This window comes from Myotis brandtii, unplaced genomic scaffold (assembly GCF_000412655.1).
Source record: "Myotis brandtii unplaced genomic scaffold, ASM41265v1 scaffold48, whole genome shotgun sequence".
Lineage (NCBI taxonomy): Eukaryota > Metazoa > Chordata > Mammalia > Chiroptera > Vespertilionidae > Myotis > Myotis brandtii.
The window spans coordinates 10,308,009-10,319,409 of NW_005368341.1; the positions used below are offsets into that span (position 1 = coordinate 10,308,009).

At 41.4% G+C, this 11,401-nt stretch overlaps 1 protein-coding gene across 3 annotated transcripts in view; it reads left to right on the forward strand.

Moving 5' to 3' along the window:
* The window catches only part of LOC102246156 (phosphatidylcholine translocator ABCB4), a 68,396-nt gene that overhangs the window by 32,247 nt on the left and 24,748 nt on the right, over nt 1-11,401 (forward strand). For 2 of the 3 annotated variants that reach the window (XM_014547605.1, XM_014547606.1), the window contains 3 exons: nt 2,976-3,137; nt 7,752-7,928; nt 10,918-11,064. In XM_014547605.1, the coding sequence (XP_014403091.1) occupies nt 2,976-3,137; nt 7,752-7,928; nt 10,918-11,064 (486 nt within the window). The remainder of the gene's footprint in view (nt 1-2,975; nt 3,138-7,751; nt 7,929-10,917; nt 11,065-11,401) is intronic. The other variant, XM_014547608.1, reaches the window with a different exon arrangement.

The following is an 11,401-nucleotide window of genomic DNA, read 5'->3' on the forward strand; positions in this document are numbered from 1 at the left end:
TCTTTATTAGTCTCTGGATTCCTATGTCATCTACGCGCAGCCCCTTTTCCAGATTCCTGAACCCTTCTTGATGCTGGGACAAGAACCTCGGCATCTCTTTTTATGGTTTAACTCTTTTAAATTTAGTTAAGCATAGATAATTCATCTAGTTTAAAATTTTAGAGTAAGGACTGATGTAGAAAGATCACATTAATTTTTTTCCAGGTGGCTATACAATTGGCTCAATACCATCCTATATAATAAAAGGCTAATATGCAAATCAACCAAACAGCAGAACAACTGGTCGCTATGATGCACACTAACCTCCAAGGGGCAGACACTCAACGCAGGAGCTGCTTCCTGGTGGTCAGTGCACTCCCACAGGGGGAGCACCGCTCAGCCAGAAGCCAGGCTCATGGCTGGTGAGCACAGCAGCGGTGGCAGGAGCCTCTCCTGCCTCTGTGGCAGTGCAAAGGATGTCCGACTGCCGGCTTAGGCCCACTCCCCATAGGGAGAAGGTCTAAGTGTCAGTTGGACATCCCCCTAGGGCTCCCAGACTGCGAGAGGGCACAGACCAGGCTGAGGGACCCCCCCCCCTGAGTGCATGAATTTTGTGCACCAGGCCTCTAGTTTATTATATAATCCACCTTTTCTCTATTGATAGAGAATGCCATATTTATCCTATACTAATTCTTAAATGTTTTATATCTATTTCTGGACTCTATTTTGTTCTATTGATCAAATTGCCTATTCATGTGATAACTTCCCCTGCATTTTACTGTTTTAATTGCTGTAGCTTTTATCTGCTAAAGATATTCCCTTCTCATGAAAAACGTTCATAATTTTCATGACTGCCCTTTTTAAAAAATATTTTCATTAATTTTTAAAGAGAGAGGGAGATAGAGAAAGAAACATCAATGTGAGAGCGGAACATCCATTGGCTGGCTCCTATACAAACCTTACTGGGGATCTAGCCTGCAACCCAGGCATGTGGCCTGATAGGGACTCAAACCAGCAACCTCTCAGTGCACAGGACAACACCCAACCAACTAAGCCATACCAACTAGGGCTCATGGCTGCTCTTTTCAAAAAAATTGAGATATAATTTATATACCATAAAGTTTACCCTCTTAATATGAACAATTTATTGGTTTTTAGTATTTTCATAAGATTTTGCAACCATCACCACAATATAATTTTAGAATATTTTCATCATCCCAAAAGGAAACCTTGAACCCACCAGCTGTCACTCACCATTCTACACTCACCCTAGCCATAGCAACCTCTAATCTACTTTTTGTCTGTATGGATTTGCCTATTCTGGACATTCCATGTAAATGGAATCATACAATGTGTGGTCTTTTTGACTCGCTCTTTTCACTTAGCATCATGTTTTCAAGGCCATCCCTGTGGAAACATGCATCAGAGTATCATTCCTTCTTACGGTGCAATAATATTCTCTTGTATGGACATACACATTTCATTTATTCTTTGATCAACTGATGAATATGTGGATTAGTCCCACTTTTTTGGCTATTATAAATCTAGCCTCTTGTTTTTGATTTATGTTTTAACCTACTTAGCTGAATTAGGTTATACTCTAATAACTATCCTAATGAGGTTTTATTGCCTCAAAGTAGAAGTAGTCACACCTGTCAGGATGGCTACCATCAATAAATCAACAAACAAGTGCTGGTGAGGATGCGGAGAAAAGGGAACCCTAGTACACTGCTAGTGGGGATGCAAACTGGTGCCGTCACTGTGGAAAACAGTATGGAGTTTCCTCAAAAAATTAAATATGGAACTGCCATTTGACCCAGCAAATCCACTTCTGGGAATATATCTGAAATAGCCTGAAACACTAATCAGAAAGAATATATGCACCCCTATGTTCATTGCAGTGTTATTCACAATAGCCAAGATTAGAAGCAGCCCAAGTGCCTATCAGTCGATGAGTGGATAAAAAAGCTGTGGTACATTTCACGATGGAATACTACTCAGCCATAAAAACGAAGGAAATCTTACCCTTTGCAACAGCATGGATAGACCTGGCGAGTATTAAACTAACAAACAAAATAGAAACAGACTCAGATACAGAGAACAGACTGACAGCTGTCAGAGGAGAGGGAGTTTGGGGTGCTAGGTGAAAAAGGTGAAGGGACTAAGCAAAATAAACCTTATTAAAAATAAAATAAAACACATAGGGGGAAAAAGAAACCATTAACCTAATTCTTGACAATCACTAGAGTATCAGGAATAGTAACGATTATAAATGACATAGCATGAATAATTTGATGAGCATTTTTCAGGTTTTAAATTCCCATGAATAAACCCACCAAGCCAGCATGCCCATTCACTGTACTGCTTAGAGGGATGATTTGCAGATTTTAACATGCATTTAAAAATCACCTGGACCCTTGTTAAAAATCAAAGTTGCTAACCATACTGTGATTCAGACGGACTTTGAACCATGTTTTGAACCGTCCAAGGTACATTTTTGCCTAAACTGCCTACATGCAGTCCATGAGAATTACAGGTAAAATCAGGCAACTTCAGAAGAAACCCTGCAGAAGCCTCTGGAGAAGGCATATGTGGCAACCACTCCCCTAACAGAAGTCTCCAGCATGCCATATAGCTCAGAACTAGGGCTCCTCAGGCAGGTATGACCACACTTGAGAAGGGTCAAACCTTTTCTCCTATTTCTTGAGTAAAGACTGACACTCCTTAGGCTTCCAGTTACCCATCCCTATACTGAAAGGATTGGATTTCTGTCTGGTCCAGACCTCAAGTCTCACTTTAACCTTTTATGTATATACTAGATGAGTGATGCCTTTGTGCCCTAATCACATGGCATGGGGGATGCGTGGGGGATGGGGTGAGCTCCTGTCTCACCAACCGCAAGTGCGTCCATCCCAGTGCTTAACTGTGCCTGCTAATTGACAATGTGTCGACTTTGTAAACCTGCTGCCCCATGTGTTTGTCCTCTTCCCCTTTAGGCCAGAGAAGGCCGGACCACCATTGTGATCGCTCACCGATTGTCTACAATCCGAAATGCAGATGTCATCGCCGGCTTCGAAGATGGAGTCATCGTGGAGCAAGGAAGCCACAGCGAACTAATGAAGAAGGAAGGGCTGTACTTCAAGCTGGTTAACATGCAGGTATCTGCCTCCCGGGAAGTGTGCTGCTGTTGGCTCCTCAATATAGTATTTGTACATATCGGTTAAAATATCAGACAGCTAATGCCATAGTGAAGAGTAGGAGGTATTCAGGGGGAGTCCTAAAAGTATGCATTTGAGACTTTAATTCAGAATCGGTGAAACAGTCCTGAAAGAGAGAAGCGGAGAGGATAAAAATGCCCAAAACATTTTGAATGTATTCCTTAGGACAGGGATTCTTAATTGCCTGGGGAGCATGTTCAAACTAACAGGTCCTTTCCACCATAAGATTAGGGATGCTCAGAGTGGTGGTAGGAGTAGGAGGGCAAGGCCAGGATCTCTAGCGATGGGGGGAGGTTTTATGTAATTTTAAAATGCTTCCCAGCCCTAACCGGTTTGGCTCAGTGGATAGAGAGTCGGCCTGCGGACTGAAAAGTTCCAGGTTCGATTCCGGTCAAGGGCATATACCTTGGTTGTGGGCACATCCCCAGTGGGAGGTGTGCAGGAGGCAGCTGATCGATGTTTCTCTCTCATCGATGTTTCTAACTCTCTATCCCTCTCCATTCCTCTCTGTAAAAAATCAATAAAATATATTTTTTAAAACTGCTTCCCATATGATTCTAATAAAACCAATAGCAAGACTCATAAATCTAGGAAGTGAATACAGGCATACCTCAGAGATTTGAGGGTTTAGTTCCAGACCCCCGAGATAGAGTATCACAAGGAAGCAATGGTAATCATTTTGCTGGTAGAGGGTCTTTCAATTTGTAAAAAATGCACCATCTGTGCAGCACAATAAAGTGAAGTGTGATAAAGTAGTTTGTTTTTGTTAAAAATGATTCACTCTAATTCCTAAAACAGGTGATATTGGGAATTATTGGTTTGTCTTATTGAACAAGACATTTTATTGTGCTTATTCACTTTTTAACTTTGCAAAATAAATACCCTAAAAATATTTTATCCTATAAACAGGATTCTTATATTTATAAAAGTATATGCATTTGCTTTGCTATAATTGTGACTAGTATGTACATATATATTTTTGTTCTTTTTCAGATATACATCATTCAAATACTATGAGTTTAATGCATACTTAGCAGTCCATTACATTAATGTGTAATTAATTGCTCTGTCATTTCTCTAAAGCTGGATACATGCTTTCTTTCCAGTATTTCTCTATTCTAAATATTGCCCTTGAAGCATGTGGGTCAAAAAGGTTAAGTAAAAAATTTGCTTTATTTTCTGACAAGTAAATCAACTCCTCTGACCCTTAGTTTCCACATTTGGAACACTAAACCTACCATGCAACGTTGTTATAAGGTTAAGAAATAAGCACTGAATATACTAAAACACACACACACACACACACACACACACACACACACACAAAATAAAAAAACTTTAAAGGGGTAAATTTTATAGAATGTGAATTATGTCTCAATAGGCTGTTATTTAATTTTTTAGCACCTGACACAAAATAGATGCATGAGACATGATAGTTATTGAAATTTACAAAGTTCCTGAAGTGAAAATATCCAATGAAATGATAGAAAGTGTTATAACTCATGCTTGATTTTGCCCGAGAATGTTCTCCAGCAGGAGGGGATGAATCATGGTGTCTCCTATTTGCTGCTGGGTCCTCGAGTGAGGTAGTCACTTTCTCCCCTGGCTGGCCTATTTCTGTGTCCCTGAGGGAATGACCTTGCACTCCCACCAGGACTTAGGCTGGGAGACTGCCAAGGGGATAGGACCGCTCTGACCTTTCTATAGCCTCTCCCTTTAGCTCTCTTTCCTAGGAAACGCTGTATGATTAAAGCCTGGTGTGCCTGAACAGGCTGCTGCCACCTAAGCAGTGGCTTGGGCAAGTCCTTGGGTCTTGGTGCCCACACCTTTCCCACCTCTGACTTGAGTTTGCCTTACCTTTGACTTGCAGGTGCTGTCGGAGAGATGGAGGAAAGAGCCACAATGAGCCTGAGGGTTTAGGAAAGGCTCCCACTAACCCTGCTTTCTTTTCCTCAAACTCCAAAGACCAACATATTGTCAATAGAGCCTTGTCTTGGTTTTGTTTCTAAGCAGAATGATCTCTAGGTAGAGTGGTGGTTCTTAGTTGTTTCTTTTAACTATAACTTAATTTTTTTCAAATTATAAATGGAATGCATTCTTATTTTATTTTTCTTAGAATTTTATATTTTCTTTTTTAAAGATATTTTTATTGATTTCAGAGAATAATGGAGAGGGAGATAGAGATGGAACATCAATGATGAGAGAGAATCATTGGCTCCCCACTGCACATCTCCTACTGGGGATCGAGCCCCCAACCTGGGCATGTGCCCTTGACTGGAATCGAACACAGGACCTCTCTATCCACTGAGCCAACCCAGCTAGGGCCATTCTTATTTTTTTAAATCCAAGCATTTTTTTAAAATTTAAACTTGAGTATCTTAGAAATGTGAAATTCCCCCATAACCAAACCTTCTGCTGACAGCTATTTGATATTTATTTTTCATCTTCATAGCCTAAAAGAACTAAATGGTAACTCCATATTTCCTCAATTATTCATGAGATTGAGCATGTTTTCACATATTCATTGTCCATCTGTATTTTTTCCTCTGTGAAAGAACCTTCTCCTGTATTAGGCTGTTTTTTGGTTGGGTTGTTTATAATATTCTTATGCATTTATAAGAATACCTTGCATTAAAAGGAAATATGCTTTTCTCTTGCACATATTAAATATATTTTTTCCTACTTTGTGCTTTCAATTTCACTTTATTTTTTGTTTGGCTGCCATAAGAAGTGTTTAAATTGTACGTAATTAGATTTTTTTCTTCCATGTCTTCAGGATTTGGGGTTGTTCTTTGAAAAGATATTCACCCATATTTCCTATCAACATTTATTGTTTTACTGGTGTTTTTTTAATCCTCACCACAGGCTATGTTTTTATTGATTAGAGAGAAAGGAAGAGGGGGGAGAAAGAGAGAGAGAGAGAGACAGACAGACAGACAGACATTGATTAGTTGCCTCCCATACACACTTCGACCTGGGATTGAACCTGTAACCTAGGTATGTGCCCTGACCGGGAATCAAACCTGCAGCCTTTTGGTGTACAGGATGATGCTCCAACCAACTGAACCACCCAGCCAGGGCTACTGTTCTACTTTTTACAATTAAATATTTGAGACAGCTGAAGTATATTCAAGGTGTAAGAAATGAGGGCTATTGGTTTGAAATATACTTTTGTGGCCCAATGTAGATCTCAGCACCCAATAAATGAGGGCTTTGGGCAATGCCCAGAAAAAGTAGTATGGGTGGGTAGTGTTCATTTGATTGTAAGAGGAGGCTAAACTCAGAATGGGCTTAATGGAAGAACTATCCTTGATAGCATGGGTGAGAATACAAAAGGAGGAAAAGATAAGGGGAGGCATTCCTGAGATGTGGTCCAGTGTGAATTGCCATGAACTGAATTTGGGGGGAGCCAGGCTTGAGTATGTGGCGGAGAGCTGTGGAAGACTTTTGAGCTGGGGTACAATTTAAGCAGAGCAACCTTTTATGAAAATGAGTCTGGTAGTAGTGTGTGAGTAGGCAGAAGTGAGGATACAGGGGTCAGTTACAAGACTACATCTTGAGTGTAGGTTGGATTTTTGGGGGGAGACAGTATAAAACCATCTTCTAGTTATAAGCAAGTAAGGAAGTCCACCTAGCAGAACATACCTTTGTAGTGAGGTTCAAGGCACAGGGGCAATATTCTGTTAGGTGTTGAAAACACAAGTGAAAAGCTAGGATCAGACAATGTGCAGAGCTCAAGATAGACAGGGTACCATAGGTGCAGTAAGGCATTAGCCATAGGATCGGGTTGGGTCAGAACCTGAAGGGCAGGAGCAAGAACAAGTCATTACTACAGGTACTGGGGTCCTGGACAAACCACAAAGATGTGTACTTGGACATGGAGGAAACAAACAGGGAACCAGACCAAAGTCAGACTATAGCAAGGTTGGCTTGATGTTCTCTCACTGGCATTAAGCTAGATAGAGGTCCTTAAAGTTCCCATATCTGCCCCTTTAAGGAGAGAATTAATCCCAAAGCCTGCAATGAGGGTGAGCCTGCAGGTTGGGTCACCTGGGGTGAGGTGTGATGCTGAGCAGAACTGCGAGGAAGAAAGCTGATTACGCTCAGACAGTCAAGGAAAGCAGCTTACTTGCCTCATGTGAGGGAGTGACCAGCTTTTCCTTGTCCGTAGCTTTAAAAGTGAGCCCTTCGTAATGTTTCTTTGCTTTCTTCCCTTTCGTGGTGGCCATTCCTTGTTTTCTGGATTCTTAACATATTGAGGAAATTTCTACATACCTGCTAGATAATGAAAATTTGCCTTTTAGTTCTTAGAAAATACTTTTATACTCCAATTTTCACATTGGTCAAATCGAATTTAAGCTTCCTTTTTAACCTTTTTAACTTCCATGTGTTGATACACTTCTTTACAGTTTTCCAGCTGATGGCGGTGCTGTTATGGAATCTGTCTTCACACATGTAATATTGAAAATGTCTTTATAGTTCTAAATTTGTAGGTTACGTAGGTCTGGACACACACATACACACATGCAATTTAACATTTTGTTCTTCTTTCAGACATCAGGAAGCCAGATCCAGTCAGAAGAATTTGAAGTTGAACTAAATGATGAAAAAGCTGCCCCGGGTATGGCCCCAAATGGCTGGAAATCTCGCATATTTAGGAATTCTACTCATAAAAGCCTTAGAAGTTCACGAAGGTATCAGAATGGCCTTGATGTGGAAACCAATGAACTTGTAAGTTGTTTTCACTTAAGTTAAATCTTTTATTGTGTGTTTTTGCTGTTGAAATTCTTAGCCTTGCTAGTATCCTGCAGGCATAGGTGACTCCTATTATGAGCCATGCTCTTCTTGAGAAAAGGAAATTTCAGATGTTAAATGTTTTTGACAATGACTTTAAATCAATTATAGTTAAAAATGAATTTCCAGTGGAAACAACTTAGTCTTTGTGCTTAAATGCTTACATTAAAATTAGATGTCCCATTCATCTTTGAGATACAGAGATAAATACAGGCATACCTCGGAGATATGGCAGGTTTGGTTCCAGATCACCGCAATAAAGCGAGTAGTAATCTTTTGGGGGTGGAGGGTCTTGCCTTCAATTTGTTAAAAAAAAAAAAAAATAGAGATGTGGCAGGTTTGGTTCCAGATCACCACAATAAAGCGAGTAGTAATCTTTCGGGGGTGGAGGGTCTTGCCTTCAATTTGTTTTTTAAAAAAAATACAACATCTGTGAAGTGCAGTAAAGCAAAGTGTAATAAAATGAAACATGCCTGCAAGGCTCGTCTAACATCAGAGGCCCTGGTAGTTGCATACTCTATTACAGGGGTCCTCAAACTTTTTAAACAGGGGGCCAGTTCACTGTCCCTCAGACTGTTGGAGGGCCGGACTATAGTTTAAAAAAAAACTATGAACAAATTCCTATGCACACAGCGGCGGCAAAAACACCCGGCGGGCCAGATAAATGTTTTCGGCAGGCCGCATGTGGCCTGCGGGCCGTAGTTTGAGGACCCCTGCTCTATTAGATAGGATCACATTGGATTACCTATACTAGGAAACCCAGGGTGAGAATGGTGGCTCACAGTTACCATGGCTGCAGGCTCCTTTCATCTTTATCATCACTATCCTGGCATGTGGCTTCCATCTTCAATGATGTGGCTCCTGGAGCTCCAGCCGTCACATCTGTGTCCCAAGCAGCAGGAAGAAACAAAGATTTTCTAGAATATAACACAATCCTTTACTTACATGCCATTGGCAGTCACTGAATTACACGGCCAAACCTAGCTACAAGGAAGGGTTGAAGATGGAGTCTTTTTGCTGTATGTATTACCACTCTGAATTAGATTGGATTTCTCTTCCTAAGAAAAAGGGGAGCATGGCCAGGAATAGCAAAATTGTGCATTTTTTAACATTTCTCACCTGAAGACTTGGGATATTATTTTTTAACATATTTTTATTGATTTCAGAGAGGAAGGGAGAGGGAGAGAGACAGAAACATCAATGATGACAGAGACTCATTGATCAGCTGCCTCCTGCACACACCGCCCCCCTTTTCCCTTCCCCCGCCCCCCTCGCACTGGGGATTGAGCCTGCATCCCAGACATGTGCCCTGATCAGGAATCAAACTGTGACCTCCTAGTTCATAGGTCAATGTTCAACCACTGAGCCACACTGGCCTGGCAAGACTTGGGAAATTATTTACTCAAGTTAACAGAAACTTTTATAACAGCGAGGGAATCCATTCCTAAGAAAGATGTTTTCTTATTTCAAGAAATGGTTTGAGAATACATTTTGGTGTTATTTATTGATAAAGGATGCGTTTATTTTTACTCTTGTGTTGGCCTGAAGAAATTAAGCCTACTGAGAGTTCTTGGCATCTGGCTTTCTCTGTCCACAATATTATTTACTGCAGAAGTTTCAGGGGCTCTCTAGAGGTCTTAATCTTGGTGTATTTATAGAAAGAAGGATAATATTCGAGCTATCGTAGACCTGAGCTATCACAAGTGAAATAAACAATTTCCCCCTTGTTGGCTGTGGAAATATTCACTTTCTATTTCTCATTTGTCCTGAGAGTTATGCTGCTAAGTCTTTGGAGTCTGGTATTTTAGATGAGAACTTCTCTTGGGGAAAATGCTCAGAGGGAAGATAAAATGCCAGTCGACAAGATTTTCACAAGTACCATCATCGTGGGATAAACAGTGGATCCAAGGGAGGGATCTTGGAAGACCTGTTTGTGTTGATTGGCAGCCTGAGAAAATGGCCCATTTATCGGGCTGGAGACCAGGACTTGAAGATAATGTTAAACAGGGAGAAAAACTAAACACGAAAATGAGAACATGGGTGGTTTGAATAAAAAGGGGCTGAGTAGAACCTACTCCTATGCTCTGTTTCATAGCGACAAACATGACCCATTTAAATGACCATCAGGCTAGAGCATTCCATAGGCAGTTTTAGTATCTAGTTTAATGTTAACCTACCTCTGTAGTCAGAATAGTCTCCTTTTTGTGACCTAAGTCCTTCATGCTTGACCAGACATTGAATCTGATATGTGCCAGGCATGGGACTAGTTTCTGGGGATATGAAGATGTAGTCTTCACCTTTAAAAAGCCCACGTAGGAAAGGAGACATGAAAACAAACAAAAGAAAAACAACAACAGAAAATAAAACAAGCTAAGCCATGAGAAGAGAAGTCTGCACAGGGAACAGTGGGAAGAGAAAGGGGCAGCATGAAGTCGGTTTTGTGAGCTGGGAACCTGTCACAGAGAAGGCAGTGCCGGGCTGGGTTCTGGGGGTGAGGAGACCAGGCCCATGTTCTCAGGTTCATCATGCTGCCCTACACTTGTGTGGGCGTTTAGCCTTCTGTTTACGGGTATTGTTTCATTTGGCCCCAACGTCATCCCTGAGTTGAGTGGGCACTTGAATTCTAGGGCATTTCGCGCACAGACCCTGCTTCTGCTCACTGTGCTGAGGCTGGAACAGAAATGAACTGATCACGCCATGAAGATTGCTTCTTGGGTGGACAGCTCAGACTCAGCGGATGCTGTGTAATCATGAACACTGTGGACATGTGCCATACACTGCCCTGCTCTCTAGTGCACCGTTAGCTGGACGGTGGTTCTCTGCACTCAGTGTGCAAGTGCCTTGAGAGCGACGCAGTGTCCGTTTTCTATGTCTGCAAACTCTGGTGGCTGCTGTGTGATCGCCAGTCTGTCCTGATGTCTTCTAGGATGAAAATGTGCCACCGGTATCTTTTCTGAAGGTCCTGAGACTGAATAAAACAGAATGGCCCTACTTCATGGTGGGAACGGTATGTGCCATTGCCAACGGGGCGCTTCAGCCGGCATTTTCAGTCATATTCTCGGAGATGATAACGGTAAGTTTGAAACATTGCTTAATAACTTGAATTAAATTGCTTCATCATTAAATCAGTGCTCACGCCAGCCTTACCACTGGTTCCATTTTGGAGTAAAGCAGCCTCAAAATAAACTAAGCCAAAGGCTTTAATACCCTTTTGAGGAAAAGTGTGAGGCCAAAGAAAAGTATGAACCATTCCAGGTTATGATATTAATGAAATTATACAGCAAACTGTAAAATCCATGCAGGAGGCATTCTAATGAGCTCTCTTCATTTGGGTCCAACTGGTGTCAGGCAGTGATGTCCATCCCATCTGTGGAGAGAGATGCTGGTCTCACAGGAAGGCTTGGGCGGGT